Consider the following 23667-nt stretch of genomic DNA (forward strand, 5'->3'; position numbering starts at 1 on the left):
GCTTGAAATGAATAATGTCAATTTTGTAATGACAAGATACTTCAAAATCACAGTCTCATGTCCTTTAGAATTTGTTTTTCTTTAGCAGTCTCCTCTGTTAGAACATGTTTACAGTAGGTACTCTTTTAAACTAAAATTCATAAAAGGATTCAAAGAAAGAAAACAAGAAAATTACCTTGACATTCAGTGAAAGCTGTAATATCATGCAAATCATTACTAATGGAGACCAATTATGGAGGCTCAGAGTCGACTGTAATAGATTTTTCACACAAAGGAGGAAGGATGTTGGACCTACTGCAGAGCTGTGAAGAAGTAATTACATATCATCTTTCGTACCTACCAAATGAGATATTTTTGAAGAGTTCACACTAGCCATCACACGCTCAAGAACATCATGTTCTAGGCAGCGGGGTGTTTTATTTGCATTTACATCTTTCAGAGCAGCCATCTGTACGCCAGCATCTGTGTGCCTGTCACATACTTTGGGTGTGCATGTGCATTACCATTTCATTTTGTGCAGCTGTTTGGTAACCTGCTGAGTACGCTGCAGCCATTTAGCATCCTTGCTCTATATTACTGACTCCTGTCTTGCCTCAACCAATGTCCAAGTTCTTTTTAAAAGTTATTTCTTTTCTACTTCTCAGTGGGACCTCCTCAGGAACTAATACCTCCCGTATAGGAAAGACATCCTTTTTTTACAGTGGTGTTTATACTGATGTCTGAGAGGATTTAATGAAATCTAGTAATTTGAGGTTCAAAAGTCTTGTAAGAGATAATTATTTATAGGCAGTGAGGATGGAATAGATTGTATATGAATGCTCCCTTACTTCAAGGACATAATGCTGTGTGCTCCTGGCTCTTTTGTTCATTTTCATATGATTTTTCAGTTCTCTGTATCAGCATTTCCCCCAGTTATGAGTAGGTTTTAGTTAATGCCTCTTGTCTCCTGCCTCTGCCTTACAGCTGGTGATGCATTACTGTAGGGCAGTGTGCATTGACCTGATAGATGGAAGGCTGCAGTTGCACTTAAAGCTTGATTCACTTTGTGCTGGGACCAAGTGGAAGAGTAAAGTGGCACTAGGACATGGCCTGTTTGTGAACTGGAGCCCAGACTCAGGAGCTGCCTCTCCATTAGACTGCGTTAGGAGAATCCCAAGAGTCAGCTCCAGCTCTACACCTTAATCTCCGTGTTGTGTCACAGAAACTGAGCTATGTTGTAGGATCATTTAGTGATCTGAGTATAAATACGGAAAAATTTTCAATTTCAACATCATTTTCCTTTAAAACAAGTAACTTTTGGGAATCATGACTCTTCTCATTTGTTTGTCTGTTGCAATTGTCCGGGCACAGCACTTACCCGCTTGTTGCCGAGATTTCAGGTCCTGAAAACCTGAAGTGCCATCCTGTTCTCCACCTTTGTTCTGAAGTAAAGAAGTCTCCTGGAGACCAAAACACCTTCGTGTAAACTAAATGTTCTACTTAATAATAGGGTGAAGGATGAGCAGTGCTTAATGTGAAGGAGTTTGGGCTTAATGGATTCTCAGAAGTCAGTTTCAGTTTCCAGCATTAATTTCCCATGTGTGAAATGGACTTGAACATCTAGATAAGAATGAACTGAGCCTACTTTACCTTCATCCCTTGCTTGCATTAACTGGAAAAGTCTGGTGTTCTACCTGTATTTTGAACTGGTCAGGTTTGATGTCACCTGTTGCAGAAGGCTTTGTGAAAGAGAGCAACCCCTAACAATAGTAGTTTAAAAACCCTGCATATTTCGTGATTTTACCACCAGTCACATACAAATTCTTTGGTGTTTCTTGAAGACATAACAGGGGCAGGGCATATATGTTTTCCTTCAGTTAATCCCCAAACATCTGTTTTCCCAGCCAGAATAAAAGTGTAAATGAGAGAATGAAAGGACAGTTTATTTTCTCAACTTGAATCTTTTTGTCAAACTCTTTCATCTGAGGATCTTACTGGTAAATAAGGTTTTAGGAAAGGGTCATGTTTCTGAAATACTTGCAGTGTTTAAACCTTTGTTTCCCTTGATAAAATAATTTACACAAAAACCATTTTGACTGCCTTACTAATTCACTGCTGTGAGAGACATCCCATCTTAAAAATATTTGAATTGTGTTTCAATTTATTTTTATGTACATAAACATATATTTTACATGTGTGTAAATACATATTTCTCTTTCCTCTTTCTTTGTGCTTTGTTTTTTTTTTTTTTTTCCATTGGAGAATTTTTCAGGAGCTTGGCTGCTCAAATCCTGCACCAGTCTGATTTAATTCATGACCACCTCTGCCACTTGTTTTGTCAGTATAACCTTTAGAAATACCGTGGATCCATGTATTAATAGGCTACTTTAGTGAAATTAGTCTCTGGCAAGTATAAAATTGTGCTGGTCTCTCAGAGTAGTTGCCCAAAGCCATCTGAAAAGGACCGCTTGGGTGAGGAGAGGTTAGAGATACTAAAAATACCAAGCTAGGCTGAATTTCCACTGAGCATCTAACAGGGAGTATGGAGAAAATTACGTTCAGGGGAAAAAAATGGAGGTGAGGTGTGCCCTTGCATTTCCACCATGTTTCTAGGTTTTTCACTCTGTAAAAGGAATGTCTGTAAGCTGGTTAATTAACATGGCAGGAGCCTCCACAGTGTCTACAGCTACAGCAGGACAACATCTGTCTGCAGTAATTAGGCAGGAACTTCCACACTGAAGGGCTGCTCGCAGATGGAGCCGATGGCTTGCCAGGCAGATGATGTAGAACTGTTTATACAAACCCACTTCTGCTCCTAAAAACAATAGCAAGCACATATTGTTGGCAGTCTTTGGGTGTGAAACTAATTATGATAAATCTGAAATGGTAAGTGTCTGGTGTTTTGAAAAAAATTATATTGGGAAGGGAAACCCACCTCAAATTCATTCATACTGATGTGAGAGGAAAAAGACAAGGCTTTATTGATAGTTTATTGTATAATAAAAGCCTTTGAAGAATGGGTAGAGATGAAGCTTTCTTGGATGTGCAGAATAACTTTCAATAAAATAAATATATTTCACACTTGTCCTATTTATTGCTGCTGATAACATTAGAGAATTAAGATTGCTAAAGAATTTCTTCTTGGAATCTATTAAACATTTCAGACTGTTTTGTTCAGGGAATATGTTGTCTTTAAAGGACTGGGATGTGAAATCATCTGAAGGTATTTGAAGATGCCCTGTGGTATAGGAGGGTTTTTTCCAGTAGTTATTTTTTACTGCATGTAATGTTAATATCCATAGAAAAATTCTCATAGTATTGCTCCAGTATTGATTAGATGATACAGGATTTCACATGAGCTAAAATTTACTTTTTTTAGCTTAAAATATCATAAGACTTAGCATATAAAATCTCTGAGAAAATAAATGAAGGAAAGAGACACTTGGACTAAACACTGAGGAAAAATGTAGAATAGTTGGCTTTGATCTCCTCTGGCTCCCTCCACCCTCTCATAAATGCAGTGAAAACATTTGTACTCTGTGACTACTGGTCTTTTTATGATTATGCACATTTTCTGAGGATTGTAAGTAGTGCTACAAAGGTTATTGGCAAAGGTGGTTCTTTTTCCAGTGCCTAGAATCTGTGAAAGAAAGTCAAATAACAACCTATGTACTACTCTGGTTTAGCTATGTATGCTCTTCTTTGAGAAGCTCATATTATAGAGAAAGAAAATCTGATATCCTTTTAAATCTGCTAGACAAGAAATTGCTGAAGGCAATTTAGTGATTTGCTAAAACCCAGTTCTGTTTCTCCATTCTTCACTAATGTCTCTGGATATGTGTGTATAGCGTAGTATTTTTCCTTTTTATGTATTATCATGTTGAGGATGGATTACAGGGCTTACTTCTTACTTATAGTCAATATATTTCATTGTAGAAAGTGTATATTAACTTCAACTTCTTGCACTTTCTGTCTGTTCCACTTCAGGTATTTACCTGACTACAGGAAAAAAATTAAAAGTGAATTTTTGCATCTAGTTTTTAGAAGTGTGTTGGTCTCTGCTGAAATTCCTCACAGCCTGACATGAGTGTCCTAGGAGTGCTGGGTGTCATTGCTTGTTTTTAGGAGACAGAGTTCTGAGGCTGTTAGATCAAGGTCTTGAATACATGTGATTTTTACAAGTTGGAACTTCCAACCCTGTTTCTGATCTGAGTTGTCAAGACTCCTCAGTAATATGCAAACAGAATAGCATATCCTTTTAGTAATGGTAGCATCCTGCTTGCCTGAGTTTGTTTTCACCTTTAACCATTGCCAACAACTTTGATTTTTCACTGACCACAGTGGTTCCTGCAGTATCTGTGGACTTTGCAGTATCTGAATTCAGATGCAGTCATTCAGTTTCTGAAAATGAAAGATGTGGGAACAGAGACTGCTATCTCTGCCCCAGGAGCCTGAGGGTGTGCTGCATCTGCTGTTCCTTCTGTGGAAGGCTCAGGACAACCTGTTCTTTTCTTCTTGTTACTCCCAACACCTCCCCAAACCAACACATTTACTTTTCTGGTCCCCAGTGATGATGCCAGTTACTGAGATTGGGAAGTGAGGTCACAGAGGTGATCAACGAATGGGAAGGTGACCAGCTCACCCCCAGAACCTCGTTGCCATTTGCATAGAGTGGAAATTACTTTCCCCTTTTATTATACTAATGGAAAGTCAGTTCACAAAAATCAGATTCCTTTTTTCAGCAGGGCAGGCTTTTCATCTCCTTTGTGGGGACTGACCACATGTAGCCACTACCTCCACTGGCCTTTGTGCACGAGATCTCTCGGTGTCCAGGGCTGGTGGGACACCTGGAGATGGGCCAGCAAATCTCAGAGCAACTGCAGGAGCCAGCACAGGTACTGAAGGCACCCAGTACTTGATATCTGAGATCTAGGAATAACTGTTCTTCCTATATCTAGGGGAAAAAACCCAACAAACATTTGCAGAGCTTCATCTCATAAAGACTGAGAGAATAGGAACATCTCATAGTGAAACAACTGATCTGAAGTATGAGCTCACAGCTGCAGTGTACTAAACAAATAAGATGGTGATGGAAGAATTGGTTTATTTTTCTCTATACCAATCCCTTCCTACTTCAATGGATCATGTTGCATTCTGGAGGAAGACTTACTCAGCTGCTTGGTGTTGGGGAGGAATAAACCAGGAGGCTCAATTTAAGGTAAACTGGAATGTCTGTCCTTTGGTAAGACACCAGGCACACTTCTGTCAGCTGGTAAAATTTTAATCAATGTTTTTCATCATATGGTTGATACAGGATCTGTGCTTGAATAGCTGTGAGTACAGTGTGCATTAATTACTTTGCTACACTTGTGTGGGAACTAATGGAGTACAGCGTTTCTCCCAGTAATATACATCTGTATTAGAGCCTGCTCCAAAACATTAGTCAGTTCTACAACTATAGACAGAATTTTATTGCATTCTTCAGTAATGTGATAATGATGAGATGATTCTTACAAATCTTCGTGGACTTTCTCATCAGTGTAGAACCAAATTAAAATTTAACTTTTTCACAATTTCCAAGCGTTACATGTTTCACTGGCTCAGTCAGCCAAATATTTGAGTAAAGAAGGTGGAAGTTTTCTATCACAGTTTCAGAACTGCTCTTCTGTAATAATTTAAAATCTAATTTACAGAACCGTTATATTAGATATCATTTGGAAGTAGAGTCTAACTAGTTAAGATTATTTTCATACAGGTCTTGATTTTTTCTTGCTAATCCTTAGTTTCTGAATATACTGTTAAGGTAGATTTTAGGAAAAACAAAACCTTTTTTCGACTATTGCTTGAAGTTACGCTCAGTGTTTATTCAAACAGATCTGTTTTGAAGAAGAAGAGAGTAACCTTACCGTTTTTTCTGTTATGTCTTTCAATTCCCAGAACAACAACAAAAAACTCCCCATCAAATGCAAAATAAAAAGAAAAAAAAACCAAAACACTTTGCTTCGTATGAATTGCACAAGAGTATGAGTCGAGAAATATTTTTTATGTGTCTTCACATGCACATGCCAAAAGGTTTCTGCCAGAGCTATTCTCTGTTGGAATTCACAGGGGGTTGTGAAGAGCAAATACTGAAGCACTGTCTTGCTCTTTCTCCTTTAAAATACTGTTTGAGGAGGAGCCTGAGGAGCTGGATTGCTCAGAAAAGGATCTGTTTAATATCTAAGATAGAACTCCAGGGTTGCTAAGCTGTAATTGAAAGGTAAATTTTGAGAGAAAACAAAATTAAATTACTATTTGCATAGTTTATTGTTCCTTTGGGATTTATAAAAACATCCCCAGTATTCTTTGCCTCTACCCAAAAAAACTATCTCTGTTGAATTACAAGTTTTAGATTGCAGTTTTCTCTTCTTTCTGAAAGACTTGAGCAATTATTTGAATTCCCTAAGAGTATGTTAAAACACAGGAGACAAAAGCCTCAGCTTCTGTTTTCAATCCTGGTTGTGGAGAAAGGCCGTATTGCAGTGTATGCTGTCCATTGGAGGACCAGGCATTTCTCATGTAAAAACATCTGAAATGTTGTGAGTATTTTTGATGCTGTTTTGGTTTTATTGTTTTTCTGTATTAACTAAAAACAGGGATTATATGCGGGGGGGGGGGGGGGGCTTAGTGGAAACTTCAAATATGAAGTTAACCTTATAGTTAAAAAATTAAATATATTTACTAATGACCCTTCTTAAAGGATGAAGTAATTGGAAGACACTAAGTAGGAAGATAGTACTGTGTGTCTTGGCTTCCAGAAGGGGTATGATGCCAGCCTGCTCTGGACTGCCAACATCCCAAAAAGCTTCCTCACTGGCTCCCTTCACCGTGGGTTGCCTGTATATGTCTTCTGGTTCTTGATGCTGACATCAAGTAAATAAAACTTTGGCAAGGTTTATGCCGCAATGGGCCTGAATTGCAGATAGTCTCTAGATGTAGTTCCAGTGTAGTTGTTCATAAATTGAGACTGTGGGTTGGGCCAGTTAGCAAATGAATAATTTGTACAGTTTTTACAGTGTTAATTCATGGTTTTGTCCATTTGTGGTGGTTTCAGAAGCTTATTAATCAAATATGTATTGATGCAGATGTGGAGCAGTGTATCTGAAAACCAGGTTTTCTCCTGACTTCTTGTGGAAGTAGGTACAGAATAGGAGGAAGGAGGAAAATGCTTTCTCTCCCCTGCTCTGTCTGTTCTCCTCAGTGAGGGGCCCAGCAGAATCTATTTATTTTTAGGGTAAGATAGGATTTTCCTCTCTTTGGATATGCTTGGCCTTTCCTCACAAAGGGCAATGTTCAGTGCAGGTTCCTTATGGGACGTTGTTGTTCGTCAAAGTGAAATCAACAATGGTCCTTGAGAGGGGCTATGGTTATGGTTATGGTTATGGTTATGGTTATGGTTATGGTTATGGTTATGGTTATGGTAAGCCATCCTTTCTGCATACCTTGCTGGTTGCTCTTCCTTTCAGATGATAAAGTTTTGCAGTTTCCGGAATAAAGAGCTGGAGTGAAACTCAGCTAAAGTGGAACCCAGCTAATGTTTGTCTAAAGAAGTTGGGTCAGGACTCCCTGGCAGCAGCTTGGCCATTTTCTGGGCTCAGTGGAGCTCTGGTTGCCAGCACATGGCTTGGCCAAGAGGCCCAGATGCCACTTGCTCCTGCTGCTGCTGCTTTGTGCCAGGCCCAGGGCTCAGCCATCCCAGGAAACACAAAACCAGGCTCTGGGGAAATAACCAGACTTAGCCCATGGGAAGCACCTAATTAGATGGGTTTATCAGGTGTTTTGTAATTACAGAAATACGTAGATAATTGTTTTCCTTTGAGACAGCTTGTGCTTACCTCTCTTAAGAATGTGTCATGGAGAAAAACGGTAAACCGCTATTTAATTGTACTTTAGACTGTAAACCATGACAGTGAACAGTGCACAGAGACTATGCTAATGTTTGAGTAACATGAGATTGATCCAGAGCTTTCTCTTTTGCCATCCTTTTCTGAAGTTTTAAAATTTAAATGCATAGTAACAAGCAAGAATGACCCAGATGAGTGATCTGTTTAATTGTAAGAGGTAGCATTTTTGCTAAATTATAGCCAGATTAGGATTCTGCATTTGATGATTGCGGTGTGATGGTTTTTGGTGTTTTTTTTTTTTGTTTTTTTTTTTTTTTTTGTTTGATTTTTTTTTTTAGATCCAATGAATTATTTGAAAAATAAAGTGTACAAAACAGCAAGAGAAAAGTATTTTCCAAACAGTAGATCAGTTAAGCTCAGCTTCCACTTGATGCAGCTTTGTTCTTGTGTCTGTCATCAAAATGTAACAGGTTCCATCCTGAATAGTTATGCTACATACATATGCTATCTTTTTATTTAAAAAATACTTTATGATTAAGAAGTATTGCATGATAAGACATAGACTAGCCCAGGACTAGCTCAGGAAATAATCACCTTGAATAAACAAATAATACTGAAGTTACCTTATCACTAAAAACAGTGATTATTTTGGACAAAGTTCCTTTGCCTTATTGATCAATAATTCACTGAGCTATGGAGGTATTTATATGTTCCATTTGGTACTAGACCAAATTTAAAAATAAATAAGAAGATTTACAGTTATTTACTGTAGATACTTCTTTTGAATTCAAAAGATAGAGAAAAATTTATTGTAGTATATAATGTACAAAAATAATTCAAATTATTAACCTCAAGACATCTGTTCCTGCAGTCTCTCCTATAGATAAAGCTTTTAATCAGAGCAGAGCTTCAGGTCGTGAGTGAAGTTTTCTCCTGCAAGATGTAGCAGGCACCTCCGTGTGCTGCCAAGCCAGTGCTCAGTTCCTTTTCCTCCTTCTCCCTGACATTGCTCTCTCCAGCCATGAACACCCTTGGGGTAGCCCCGTGGTGAAGAAAAAGTGGCCAGAGCTGCTGGGCTGGATTTACTGGAGCACTGCACAGCACTCCAGCCTCAGGAGAGGGCAGGGAGCAGAGGGGAGGCTGAATTACTGCTGATCAGAGGCAGGGAAGAAGGGTCACTTTAGAGTTAGGGATATATTTATATATATATTTGTGTGTGTGTGTGTGTGTATGTATAATGCAGAGCAGAGTTGGAAAAGAGGAGATGAAGAACATGCAGAGTCTGACAAAGAAGGATCATCCTGCGGTCAGTGCAGAAGATTGAGACAACTTGAGTTCATTGTGCCTCGCTCCTCCCCAGCGTTGTACTGCTGCACCTTAAAGGGTTGAGCAGGCACCACAGGTTAGATCTGGTGAGACAGACTGAATCAGCAGAGACTCAGTCTCCTTGTGTGAGGGAAATGGCAGCCGTGCAATTTCAGCACAAAAATCAGAGGGGAGCAAATTCAGAGGGGCTTGTGCTTTTCCTGCTTGGCTCCACAGGCTGCTGTTCTGTGAAAAGTGTTGATAGACTTGAGGTTTTGGCTAATGTTAGGTGTTTCAAAAGTAGTCAATGGCAATTGCTGTATTACCACTTATGGTTTTGAACATGTGTCTTTTGTAGTTTAATGGGAAAGAGAGGGTGGAGAAATCTTGTGGGCAAAGCTGTGGAAATAGAGGGAAATTTTCTTAAGTGTCACGTTAAAGAGTTGAAAGCATATTTTGATTTAATGGCACCAGTAAACCCTTGTGCATTCATTTTCTATTGTGTTGTCTAACTTAGCTGTTGGTTGTAAAAAAAGCAGAGATAATTAGTGTTTGAACTGTGGTAATGTAGAAACCAGGACCAGAACTGCAGGTAGAAAATGCTGTGGAACCGCCGAGGCCCTGCATTAGAGAACTCGCTGTCTGCTCAGAACAAACAAAACACAGAAGTGGAAAACTGAGGCATGGAAAGAAAAGTTTGTTCCATAAGAACCAGGAAATGAGCTCAGGGCTTATGATTATCATCCTGTGTGTTATTTCCAAGCATGCCTTATCTTTCTCAGAAACAAAAAATACTAATACCAAATTACTGAACATTTAAAAAAATGTTCTATTCCACTTTAGAATGAACAGCATTTTTTCATTAATATTTATGTCATTATATCAACTACTGTTTTACATAAATTAGTTATATATAATATATAAAGTTTTAAGCAATGGTATGCTAGATTTACATGGATTGTAATATCAAATGTTTTCTGCTTGCCAACATAATAGTGCCTTAGCAGAAAATGAGAATCATATCTTGCGGCTCAGTCAGTGCAATCCATTATGTGTGTATACTTACATATAAGTTCTTGAAGAACTTGCAGAACAAAAATAAAAAGTTATTTTAAGAGATCCCTTAACAAATATTATTGGTGGGTGAGAAATGAGAATGCAGAAATGTAAAGCAAATTTGGTTGAATAAATGCTGGACAATTAGCTCAGCTTTCTGCAGAAAAAAAAATCTGTTTTTCAGCTGCAAAACCCTCACTGGTGGCTTCAATGGGTCCAATTGTGTTCTCACACTAGAAGCATTTAAAGCATTAACAATGTTCAAGTCAGAAATCCATATAATAAAATAAGATGTAGATGTTTGAAAGAATTCAGTTTGAAGTTACAATTCATAGGCAAGTACAAAAGGGTCTCTGAAAGAGTGTCTGTATCTAGAATGCTATTACAGTTAAGAAAATGTAATTTATATTCAGGATAACTTAGGGTTTTGATGTATTCATGAGAGAAGAAAATCTTTATCTTTGGGGAATGGCAACAGAAATGGCTTCATCTATTGCACTCTGCATAGAGATACAAATTCTATACCTCTTTTTGGCATTGGTCTTAGAAAAAACAGATCTTTTTCTTTTATACAAAATGAAAGCCTAATGACTTGGAATTGGGAGTGTAGATGTCTTAGAAGTTTGTTATTAAATGTTTATTTCAGTAGTTGAGAGCCTGGCTGAAGACTAGAATCACAAAATTTCAAATTGAATAAGTAATAATGTTCTTTTATTTATGCTGCAGTTTACTTGGGAGAGGCATGGGAGTAGCATGACAGTAGGATTTTATGTTCAAAGTTGCCATGGTAATGCAACCTACTACCTGTTGCTAAGACTATGCTGTAGCTGTTATTACTTTTATTACAGCTTTTTATCCCTTAGTTTTTAAGGTGTTTGTTACAATTCAATTTCATTTTTAGGAAAACCAGTTAGCTTTGCCATTTGCCAGGAGGGCTCTATAGTAAAAGCAATGATAGCAATGCAAGAACCTGATTTTGCTGACATGGCTCCTGTCCTCTAATGCAGAGACATTTACAAGCCATCAAACCATGTAGGAAGACAAGATTATCAAGACAGTTCAATGCCCTATCTGTATTAACATCCACTTTTCCCTGTGGATAGTCAGTGATCAATATTTGGAGACAGAAATGCCCCACCAATAACACCATACAAAACATACAAACAGATGGTTCCTAGGATCCTTGGAGGATCCTGTCTGCTTCAGAATATCCCAGGACCTCAGTTACTGTGCCAGCCCTGCTGAGCAGCAGCAGTATGGTAAGCCTGAAGTCAGCCAGAGTGCTTCCATTTGGGATCCCAGCTGTGAGACTCTCAAGATACCATCAGCTCCTCTAGATAGTAGATGGCTTGGTCTTTAAAATGCAGTGCAAAGAAAATATTTACCAAAGTCAAGGTGGTTGTCTAAACCATGCCTTTCAAGTATGGAGGTGGTGATAGATGACTTCTGCACTTGAAATTCTGTATTTATACAGCATTCTCTCTTGTTGGATTCTTATTTTCAAGACCTGTCTCCTGGCCTTATTTCTATAACTCCCTATCCTTCCCTGCTAGATAATAACACTTGTCTATCTTTTTATGTGCATGTGAAAGCCATTGGCTGAATTTTGCAAAATTTGTACTGGCAGGTACCTTCCTATATCTGAATCTCTCATGTCTTCAAAAGGAAAAGTTCCTATTTAAGCAGGCTGTGCAAATTGCCCATCCTTATGCTCCTCTCTCTATTTGTGTCCAGTGGTTTAGCACTTAATGCAAACTTTTATATAAACTTTCATATTTTATCTAGAAAATACTGAAAGTTAAGTAGATACCATGCAGTAGAATCAAAGAGATAAGTTATTGTGTTTTATCCAGAACAGTACTCCAATGGCTGTTGCATAGCAAGTGCGGGTTTTTGTTTAACTGAGCAGCTGTGGGATAGTACTACACTGTATGAGTGTACACAGTACATACGTGTTTTGAGGGTGTGCCTACAGTGGTGTGAACTAAAGGTGCATGTATCTGTTCTGTTTCTCACCAGTAGTCCCAGGGATTACACAGTGAAAGGCATACCCATAGCTAAGGGGTGTGGTGTGGTCTCAGTTTTCTGAATACAGTCCTCAAGGGTGAGGTCTTGGATTCTTCCCTCCTCATGCTCTGCTTATAATCGTGGCACCTAATTCAGGAAAAGGGTCTTAGACTCCATCTGCATCAGTCAGAAACATTTTGGGTCTTTGAAAATCTCTTTAAGCATTAGTCACTGGGTGGAGGCACCTACTTCACTCATTTAGACCTATGAGGGTGTGAAATACGTTTGACCTTGAGGCAATAATTCATAGCCCATTATCAAACTCAAAAACAAGTGAAAGAATTGCCAGTGCAATATAACACATTGATGTTTTGGAAACCTACCTTTGTTAGCTCATGAAATGGAGGGTTGATGTCTGTCAGTCGACTCTGGCCACTTCTACAGTCAGATGTAAGTGTTGCTCTACATTTGCTCATGCAAGAGCAGGCAGGTCTGTGAAGGGGGAAATGTGGGTGCTGCTTCAGTATCTCAGTTGCTGATGACTGCTGTTTTCTGGTTCTCGATGGCAGTTTTTGCATCCTCTTGGTTTTCATTTGTCTGCAAGAACTCTTTCCAAAGTCTGCAAGTTTTAAGAGCTATGCCTCAAGATTCATCAGTTCAGTCTTTTCACCAGTCACTGGTGTCATATGATATGGTTAAAGAGAGGATTTCTGGAGTGGCTGTAAAATATTTAACTTGTTCATTTGTCAGAATGGACAGCTGTTAAAGGTATGCCTGTGGATCCTTGGTTCTTCCTCTCTATCCAGGTAAGACATACTAGGAGAATTCCAGCACTGAGAAGGGTTTTATGAACAGATTGTCAGCTTCTCTTTCATGCATTTTACTAACTGGGAGTGATAGGAATTTACTGATAGGGAGTGGTGAGGGTACTGTATGGTAGGTTAAGATACAGCTGTGGGAAGGATTTTGGTCAGAAAAGGAGGGCAGAAATTAGTGCTGGCAGATACACTAAAGCAGTCTCCGTAGCTCTTGTAGAACATAAGAACAACCGTGCACTTCAGAATACTAAGAAAACAGAACATGTGTGAAATATCTCATCTGCAGCTGGAAAAGGAATTTTTAATAGCTGAATGTCAAGTAATTGACTGGTAATAAATAAATAAAAATAATTCATGCACAGGATATGACCACTACAAGGGAAATTAAGTCATTTTCTGTGTAAAACACATTTACAAAACTGAACAACTGAACTACAGTTTCTACATCATCATTTTATGCTCTTTTCCTTAAAAGGAGTACCATCAATTACTTTCCTTTGCAGAGCATTTTGAAACAAAACTACAGAATACATTGGATGAAATCAATACTTATGAACTCATTAGGGTTACTACCAGAAATAGTAGAATCCTCCAGCATACAGCATAGAAAAACTTACATTTTGGAATGTTTACATGCTTAAAAATTCAGTGCTTACAGTGAATGAAGTGAGGTGGCTGCTGCAGTTTCTCCTTCTGCAAAGGGGAGTCATCCTGAGTCTGTAACCCTTAAATCAGTCTCTTTGTGTCTGTTCAGAGGAAATGGTTTTGTTCAGAAGATCTGATGCACGTGGGAAATCTTTATGAAATGCCTTCGACAAAAAAGAATTTACAGTAACACTTATAGCACTAATACAACAGAATGAAAATAATCCAAACCAGCATGAATCACCATGAACAAGTATTAGATGTCTTCAAATAAAAATATAATTCCAGTAATTCTGGTGCTCACTTTTAACATAGCTTTTCATTTGAGTTTGGTACTTTTATAGAGCAACGCTTCTCTCTTTTAGAAACCTTTCCACTAAAACCAGATTATGCTTAAAACATCATCAAGCCCTCTTCCTTCAGGTCAGAAATCCCAAGCCTTTTCATAACTGAAATAGTGGAGGAGCCATGGGCTCCATGGAGTCCACAGGAGGCCTAACTACTCCACTTGGTTTTCCATGGAAAGTTGTCAGCCACTGCAGTATGTACCCTGAACAGTCAACTTAAGCAATACTGGAATGAAGATTGTAAGAAAGCTTGACTGGAATAAATACTTGTAACCTCTTGTGAATTTGCTGTGGTATTCCAGATTTACCACATGGAGATGTGTACTAAATAGAATCAATAATTTGGTGGTTGGTCCTGACTTCTGCTGGATGAAGCTACTCTGTTGTTTTGTCACAGCTATGGGCCTGTTTTCTCTCCTAATTTGTTGTGCTTGCTCAGTGAAATTGAATCGCACGCTGTTTCAGGCAAGTCTTGGAGAAGTTGTTTTCCTCAGTGCAGATGGCTCTTTCCTCCAGATGTGAAAGGCAGTTAAGAGCTGCTTCATTTTTTTCTTAACCCTTCTGAACCATCTTGAAGTGCCCTTGATGCTATAGTAGTGCAGTGGTTCTTGCCCTGTAGATGATTTTCTTGTGCCTGTGATCTGCCATGCGTGTCAGTCACAGCACTGGCTCCTTAAACGGGTTGCTTTGGTTTATTTGGCTTGTGTTCTTGTTTGTTTTAACAACGACAAAGTAAAATTCAAGAGCACAGCAGCCCCTGGGAGATCTCCCTGCTGGAAGCTCTCGTGGCAGCTTGGCACCAGTGAGGGCGCAGCCCCTGGTGTTTGCAGCTGCAGATGTTCCAGCCCTGCATCTTCAGCCCAAAACAGTCAAGGAGAATCTGTACCCTGACCATTTCCCTTCACCCTGCCCATTTCATTTGGGAACACAATGAGCTGTCAAAATTTCCTGCTTTGTTACCACAGAATTCCTTCCTTTCGCTCTAAAAAGTATTATTTATCTAAAACTGCTAATTGCATAAATTGTCAGAACGACTGCTTAGCTTGATTTTTAAGGTGGAGACAAAGAGATGTAAAGGTCTGGTGGACTGATGAAAGTCAGCCTCAAAGTCATCTGCCAAAGCAAAAAAAAAAGCATTGAGTGTGTTGCCATTAACGGCCCAAATTAATGTGGCAAGTTGTATATCTGGTGCAATCCCTTACTAAGATGTAATTAAAAGTAAAAGGGAAGAATATGAATATTTTCCAAATGCGTGTGCCAAGAAAAAATGGAGGAAGGGAGGTGTGGTTGATTTAGCCCACCACCACTTCCTAACTAATCTTTCTCTAATGATGTAGAGAGAGACTAGGAGGCACCTGGTGAAGTATTTTGAAATAACAGATTCATGAGGTAGAGCTACTTGATAACATCTTTGACTCATCAGAAACTTGCCTTCCCTCAGGATAAAGTTAATAATCATATAAGAATATAAAGATTTTAGTAGCTTTTCCTAAGTCAGCAAGGATGCAGGTTCCTATAGTGCTAGAGACAGTCCAAAATTATATTATCTGTAAAAAATTTAAAATTACACAAACAGCTAATTCTAATAATCACTAATTTGTCATGACTTCCGATCCTGGGGCTTACTAGTTCAGTAAAACTCATTCACATTTCTTACTAATTCCATCAATAGCTCTATTGCTTTCCCTCCCTTTGCTGAAATTGCTTTGAATGGTGTACATAAGCATCTAATTTGGCTAGTCTGTAGGTCTGTATGAGACAGCAGGACCGTGGGAGGAAGCTGGGCTAGCAGGAACATCAGGCATCTGGGCCACAGAGCAGCTGGGACAAAGAGGTGACAGCTGCGGTGAACTTAATTTAAAATAGCTGTAGCTTCAATACCTGGTATCTCCCAGCATTGTGTTATCCTCAAGGATCATGAGTGCTCTTCTGTGTCAAGATCATCAAGAAAAATTCTTTAGGACCATTCCCAGCATAAATTTTCTAAATATCATGGAGATTACAGAGTAATTGTTCCCACGCAAAAGTTTCCTTTCCGTGCACCATGTTATCTTCTTATTTTTAGTCTTCATTTCTTGTACTCATCTCTTCCCTTCTCTTGGATGTTTAATGAGGTCCATATTGTTGAATTGCACTACAGTATTGCTTTCCTTTCCTTTTTTTCTAACAATTAGTTATTTTATTTGAGGTAATTGAGTATCTTGTATGGTCTACTTTTGGTAAGCCCACCTTGTCTTTTCATCAGTGTTACAGTTGTCTACCTACCTTTAGTGTTCTCTTCCTCAAAATTTGGGGTCACACTTCTGAGATTAGAGTTAAGGAATCCTTTTGATACATGACTGTTGTATATGATTTTCTTTTTGTCTAGTACTGTGGTACCTCCTCTGATTTGATAGATGCATTATTTCATGCCTAGAAAGAATATCAGTCTTTCTGGCTTTATAGTATCATGTGCTTTGGGTGTTTTTTCAGATTTTTGGAGTCTGAATTTATCTTTTTTTGTTTTGTTTTTAATGTCTCCGCTGATACAGTCACAAGTGACATGTTTATCAGTGTGTAATACAGGGGATTACTTGCAGATTCCTGTTAATTCATTGGTGCCTGCAGAAAAACAAAAGCGTTGGTCAAGGCATGCTCTGAATTCGCACCCGTTCTTAATTTGCTGATGCCTGTATCGGCAGCAGGCTCAAGCCTGCCGGATTTTTTTGGGTTTATATCATGCGTACCATGTGCTTGCCATCCTTACTCTTTGTGCACATGTGAGCCAATCTGATGGGGTTACCTGTGGCAGAGAGCAATGCTTTTAAGTCTGGGCACTGCTTCGTGAGCTCTGGCTTGTGGGTGCTGGTGAATCCTACGTCGGAGCTGTACAAACTCTCCAGCTATTTGCTCCACCCTTCTTCTCTTTTAACGTGAGGATCACGGGGGGAATGGGTTCTTGTACCTTCATTGCCACAACTGCATTGCACATAATTTTAAGCTGCTGATGAAGGTAGACCCACGGCATCAGCGTACCTTTGAAGTGGAACAGCTGAAGAGCAGGTAGAGGTTTGCCCCTCCTGGCCCTGCTGTCAGGAGGGGTAATTGGGGTCAACAGCAGCCGGAGTTGCTTTGGACTGGTTCCTCAGAGTGGTTGGCAAGAAGGAGCCGAGAACGGGGAGCACGTGTTCTGTCTCTGGGAACACAAAAGCAAAGCGAAAGTAAGGGCGAGAGAACCTGGATTTATATTTATAATCAAAAGTGACTGTGTTTGAAATATTCTTAATTTGCATGCACTCTCTTGTGTCTTTCGTATCTCTAAGGACCCCTAGAGGGCACGGAAGTTTTTCTCCACCTCAGATATTTAACTTAGTAATTCTACTTGGCTTTCTTCCCTTGAACATAATTGTAAGCACATTTTAAGTGAACATTAGGTAGAAAAAAAAAAAAAAAACCAGCATTTAACTAGGTCCTTCTTTTATGCTATTAGATGTTTTCTTGTTTTTAAACACAAGCAGTAGAAGCTAGCACTAGCAGCCAAATTCTTAAATTATTGTTTAGATTAGTCAGATGCTATATTTGTATCCCAGAGGAAATGCAATTCAAAGTAACTAAAAATTCACACTTCATTGCAAACTTTGATAGGACTAGACTACTACTGCTACTAGTGTGAGCTGTGTAAGGATGGGCAGTGGGTTTGCTTTCAACCCTGTGGTCTCTGTTTCTGTAGAAGAGGAGTTAGTATGGTGGAGAACTAGAGTGCTCTTAACTAGAACCTCAAGGTCTCCAGACTTCATCTTATTTAAGAATTTTTAATATTTTGGTCTTGTTGATTGCCTGTAAAGGAACAGTTACATTTCACTGCAAGATACTTAAAATTATGGACACATAAAATTGTCATGCTTGCCCACTACTTCCTGTCTACTTGGAGAGAGGTTTTGTAACTCTTATGTATCCTGGGGAGCATTTTTCTGCTTAAATTAGTTTTGCCTATTTCATCAATATTACATGGTAAGTCAGGAACTAGTCAGTGTGAGTTACACAGCAATACACAGTACTAATTCTTAGTATTGTGTTGGCACTTCATCACCTTTAAATATACATGCTGATGCTCCAGAGTAGTGCTTATCTGAGAACATCAGGCTTTCACTTACATAAAACAGCTGCAGTGTTTGAGGAGAAGGTTTGCGTTTCCCAGAGTGCTCAAAGAGCAGAAAGTAAAACAAAAACAAACAAACATACAAACCACCCCCCTAAGTGCAAAAACATCTTAGTACTTTTTGGGGGAGATTTTTTCATCAACTGATGGTTTTGAGAGCAATCCCACAGCTGTGGAGGTCCATTGGATTGTGGGCCTAGTCTGGGATTGGGACCTTTGTATGTGGAGCCCTGACAGTCAGAGTCCTACCTGTTCTTGCTTGAGGAAAAAAAAGGCAGATGTCTGCACTTCTTGTGAAGCAATGAGAGCCTGCTTGCTGGGCAAGAAGTTGTTCAATAGGATAATGTTGTTTAATCCCAGCCAGCAATGAAGGGTTTTTTGTGTCTTTGTTCTGATAAGAGGATCAGCTGTACTGCTTTACCCAATTACCCCGGGATGTCATGGGAGATGAATTTTTGGACCTTAGTTTTCCCACTGGAGGAGTGTAATGTCGTCACTTTGTATTAAAAAATAGATCTAGATGAAAACAGCAGGGAAAGGCAGCTGCCCCTTCTAATGTCTCTGGGGATTTTGTGTTTTGCAGGAGATGCACGGGTGAGAGGTCAGACAGGGGTTGTCTCCGAGCGCCGCGGCTCCTACCCATTTATAGACTTCCGTCTTCTTAACAGTAAGTGCAACCCTTCTTTCAGGTCTGTATGTAAATAAAAACAAATAAAAATCTCTACTGGAAGTGTATGAACCAAACTGTCTCTTCTCATACATATCTGTATCTCAGCTGTCTTCACACAGTCAGCATTAATTCCATTATTTCCACTCAGTGTCTGGCTGTGAAATGTTTTGATTGTATGAATAGTCCATAATGCTCAATCTGTCAAATGTAAAAATGTAAATACAGTAGGGCCATGGGGTGTGCTAGGGAAGGAGCAGGGGCAGTTCAGAATTAAAGAGATAAACCTCTGTGTCCTTTAGCCTCTTAGACAACAGTTGGAACAGATTTATGTGAAGCTGTTATCCGGTCATATAGAATTGGCACAGAAGGGGAGCATGTGACAGCACTGACCAGTGGTTTACAATAACATTAATTTTTCCAACAATTAGAACCCAATCCAAAGCCCCATGGAGTCTTCTCATTGACGTCAATGGATTTTGGGTCAGGCCAGCAGTGAACATCTGTTAAAAATAATCTTAACCTCATTTTGATTGAAGTTATTTTGCCACTGTTGTAAATAAAGGACAGCAAATCTAAAAAGAAAAAGAAACAAATCGAGGCCCCGTTGGGTTTTTTTCACCTGATGGACTCTCTATACTGATGTAAACCCATTAGCAAGCGTGTAAAAAAATAAAATAAAAAGAACCACTAAGTCTTGGGTCCTGTAACACTCAGCCTGTGTATAAACTTCAGTGTATGGACACAGGCAGATTTTGATGTGTCCTTGTGTACTGCACAAGGAACCTTTGAAAAAACTGTTATTCACTGTCTTCATCAAAACAAACTGGAACTCCCAACAATTTCAGTGCTGACACTGTCATGCTCCTAGGGCTTGTGCTTTTCATCAAAGAGCAATTGTCAAACCACACTTTGAATTCTCCTTTTTGCACTTCCTTGTCTGGGTGCCTGGGGAAGGGAGGAGGAAGCGGGGAGGGAAGGGAGCGGAGAGGAGGCGAGGCAGGAGGGCTGGCTGGGAGTCAGGAGTAGAGAGGAGCTGGGGAGGGAGGGCTTGGGGTCTGATGGGCTCCATCCACCCGTGCTGGCTGAGTTACTGCCACCCAGCAACGTGCTGCTGTCACTCCTGCTGATTAAAGGTGTTTTCTGGGTTGTAAGTCCAGCAGAGAGCTTGCTATGGCTGAGGTAGAAAGGCATAAGGGGGTAAGATGGGTCCATCAGTTTTCCCAGGACAAAGGGAGTAACTTACTGGTTGAGCAGAGTTTTGAGGACAGTTTATTCTGACTTGCCGATGAAAAGCGTGAAGAAAAATCAGGTGTAGGCTAGCTGGAAATAGTATTGGTCATACATGCCCTTGTAAAAACTGAGAGCAAATAAAGCACTTTTCATTCATGAAGTAGAAGTGGATATATATTCATATTCAAACGTGACTAAATTGATTCCTTCTTTTTTACTTTGAATACATATACATTATATAAAATTTGGTTTCTTTTAAACTTCAAAAGAGTTTTCAGTTTCTTTACCCATGGAGAAGGAAGAACACAAGAATAGTTTCAGGATTTTTTCTGGGTATAGGGCTTTCACTTCTAGCCCCTGTATGTGAGTCCTGCCATCCTCCAGATCCTGCCAGTTTCTTGGAAATGCTGCTGCTATGAGACATCCATGGCGAGGGATGCTCTGGTGAATACTCAGCCTTTGATCATGCCAGGAGCAGGGCACTCCACCTAACCACTCTAAATATAACTGCTGAACCTAAAGCGTGATGCCTCCTTGTGTGTGCACCTCTGGTCCAACAGGGGAGGGAACCTGGGAGTTCTGTGCTCCTATGCTCTCTCTCAGAGACCTCCAGCTTACTGTTTTCACTGCTTTTCCATAACCTGAAATGTATGGCTGGCTGATCATGATCTCTGTAAGGGAAAGCAGTGATCCTGATTTTAGATTCTCCCTGGTTTTCAGGATTTTTTATATTTATCACTTTCTCTCAAAGGAGTAGTGTTGCCTCAATTTTTTGGTGCAAAATGAAGTGGGATTTCTAGATGCTTGACTACTGATTTTGTAGCTGGCAAGTGCACATGGGGCCTGGCTCACTTGGTGACCTACAAGTAAATGAAGATGCTCAGTGTTAGAGCATGCAGATGTGTTTTGCCAGGAAATAAACAGGCTTTTGTAATATTTGTTCATCTACATCTTTCTGTTAAATCCATTCCTGCTGTGCAGAAGTAGCAAAAACCATAACCACATAAACAGCAAAAAACATGGTGCTGCCCGTCCTATCAAAAAGAAATATATATAAATGCCACCACTGCACACTTTCTTGAAAAGTACCCAATTAATGCCCGCAATAAAATTTTGTCACCATGCTGTATTTGTTTGGGGGCAGTAACTGGCAGGCAGCAACTGTATACTGAAAAATGTTAGAGTGAGGGAAGGAAGAGGCAGATGAAATGTTATAGTAAACTTTATAGTTCTCAAAGGTCATCAACAAATGCAGCATAAACATTACTGCAGCTTCTCACTAACAAACTGAGCTTAAATAGCGACTGTTCTATCTTGCATCTGAAATACTGTTCCAAAAAACAGTACTAGCCTTGTTTTAAAGTAAGGGAAAACACTGAAGCTCATTCTTGAACAAGTTGACATCCATTATGTAAATTCACATGTAAAAAAAAAACCAGGGTATTGATATTTAATGTCAGACTAAAGATTACTTATATGTAACTTTTTTTAGTGCAGATTCAGTCAAATTAGTGGATGTTTCCCTACTTTGTCTGTTAAGGGTTAACACTGACTAGACCATATCTTCTGTTTTTTCTGGAGTCCTACAGTAAAGTCTCTGTGTAACTTAAGACACCATGAAGTCTTTTTGGATAGGAAAACTTCCTTGACTCTGAAAATGGGATCTTCTGTAGCCCTAATCAAAGCCAACTGTACTAATGTTGGCTTCTTGATGCCATCTACACATTCCCCCGGTGACTCTGCAGTATATAGAAAGTTAGTGTTGCTTCACCTTGTCTTTGCCAGGCTCTCAGGACCATGAGGATTTTTCAGAGTCCTCTCTGGGGGAGATGCAGGGCTTTAGTGTCTTCCTGTCTTTCCTCTGCCTAGCTGCAGGCTTTCCTAGGCATAGCCGCACTGGTGGGTTTGGGGACTCTTAATAACTCTGGAATACAAAATTGAGTGCAAAATACCCCTGTGTCACTGAGAACTCCTTGGTTCTGTTCTCTGAGGAGTGAATGTTGTGGAGACCTGTGTGACCCACCAGATTCTGCTCTCTGTTGATGGCAGCCGGTCAGAAGCTTGAGGGGAAGCCGTGTAGCAGCTCCTCCCCAGCAGAGGGAGGACTCCTAAAATAAGAGATACAAATTTTGCACGGCCCTATAGGTTTATGGGAAGATAGGGTGATAGTTTTGTCTTCAATTAATTCCAAACAAAACCTCACAAATTTTAGGAAATTTTGACTCTGAACTGGGTAGCTCAAGCTTAAGACTGAACCTGGCGCAGGTCAAAATTGACGTTGGCAACTCATTGACACTTCCACATTTCAGTGAATTAAATGAACCTTACTGTTCACAGGACAGAAAAGGAGTTAAATGAAATATTTGCAGGGTAATAATTTAGAATTCAAAACACTTCTGCAGTGAAAATTAATCCAATTTTCCTTTTAGCAGAGTATATTTTGGATATGAGGAATAAAGGAGCATAGCTATGGTAAGCAATAATTTAGTTCTCTGATTCATAAAGTTGCTCAGTGAGTCATTGAAGCAGATCTCACTAGTGACTAATATGCATTGATTTAAATGGATTTTATTATCTCATTATGAGGGGTTTTTTTGGTGGCTGTGACAGTCCACTTCTTCACTGCCTTAACTCAAAAGTTTGAGGGAATTCCTTGTGATTAATCTGGACTTGTAGGTAAACATGCAGCAGTAAGCAAGACCTCACCCTATGGAAATTATGTTGGATACTTTGTTTTATTGCCAGGTTCAATCAAGTAGAGTAACAAAATAACATAGATTACAGCTGTGATAAGTAACTTGCCATTTAGAAGTTTGCTTGTCAAGCAAGCCAGAAGACAAGGTTCTTAAGACTTAAATTCTCCCGTTCCCATCTTGTTTATGCTACGCTTTTATCTGGATTAAATTTTGGCTTGCAAACAACAAAATTATTTGCCTTTAATTGACTATATTTGATTCCCTTCTTCAGTATTCACTTCAGTATTTATATATGTGACCTGCAAGTTGGAGTCTCTGTACCCAAGTGGTGTTACCCAGAGAGATACCTGTTTTCTTACACCTTGCACAGCAGGAACACAGAGTGGGATCTGAGAATATGCAAAATATCAAAACATGTCTGTAGACATTCCAAAGGTATGTCTCTGTATTACTTAGGATCCTGATGTTGTCATGCAAGCAGAAGCTGAGTCCCAAAGAGCCCCACCTGCTTTAAGCTTAGCATGGCAAATTAATTTATTACAGATTATATACTTCTAACTCCAGATGGTGATAAATGGTCATATTAGGTAACATTCCATCTCTGTCCTTGATTTGTGTCTGTTCTGAGTCAAGCAAAATACTCTGGTTTTCAGTTTGTTTGCAAATAAAGTGAATTCATCACATACTTTGCAGACATGTGATGAATTAGGTATTGGAGAAATAAAACATGTTGTCAGGATCAGTAAGGGAAGATACAAAGTCATGAAAATGTCTCCATCTCAAAGAACCAAAGTCTGTGGACATTTGAATCTGTGGTTTCTGCCTGTCTACAGAAGGGTCTATTGCAAAATTTACATTCATTTTTGGGTTTGAATTTTGAACACTCCAGGGCT

General features: G+C 39.4%; 1 protein-coding gene across 3 annotated transcripts in view; it reads left to right on the forward strand.

The window, feature by feature from the left end:
* PDE7B (phosphodiesterase 7B) overlaps positions 1 to 23667 on the forward strand; it is a 166185-nt gene that overhangs the window by 113163 nt on the left and 29355 nt on the right. For all 3 annotated transcript variants that reach the window (XM_058019799.1, XM_058019798.1, XM_058019797.1), the window contains one exon: positions 18762 to 18845. In XM_058019799.1, coding sequence (XP_057875782.1) covers positions 18762 to 18845 — 84 coding nt within the window. The remainder of the gene's footprint in view (positions 1 to 18761; positions 18846 to 23667) is intronic.

Source organism: Melospiza georgiana, chromosome 3, assembly GCF_028018845.1.
Source record: "Melospiza georgiana isolate bMelGeo1 chromosome 3, bMelGeo1.pri, whole genome shotgun sequence".
NCBI lineage: Eukaryota > Metazoa > Chordata > Aves > Passeriformes > Passerellidae > Melospiza > Melospiza georgiana.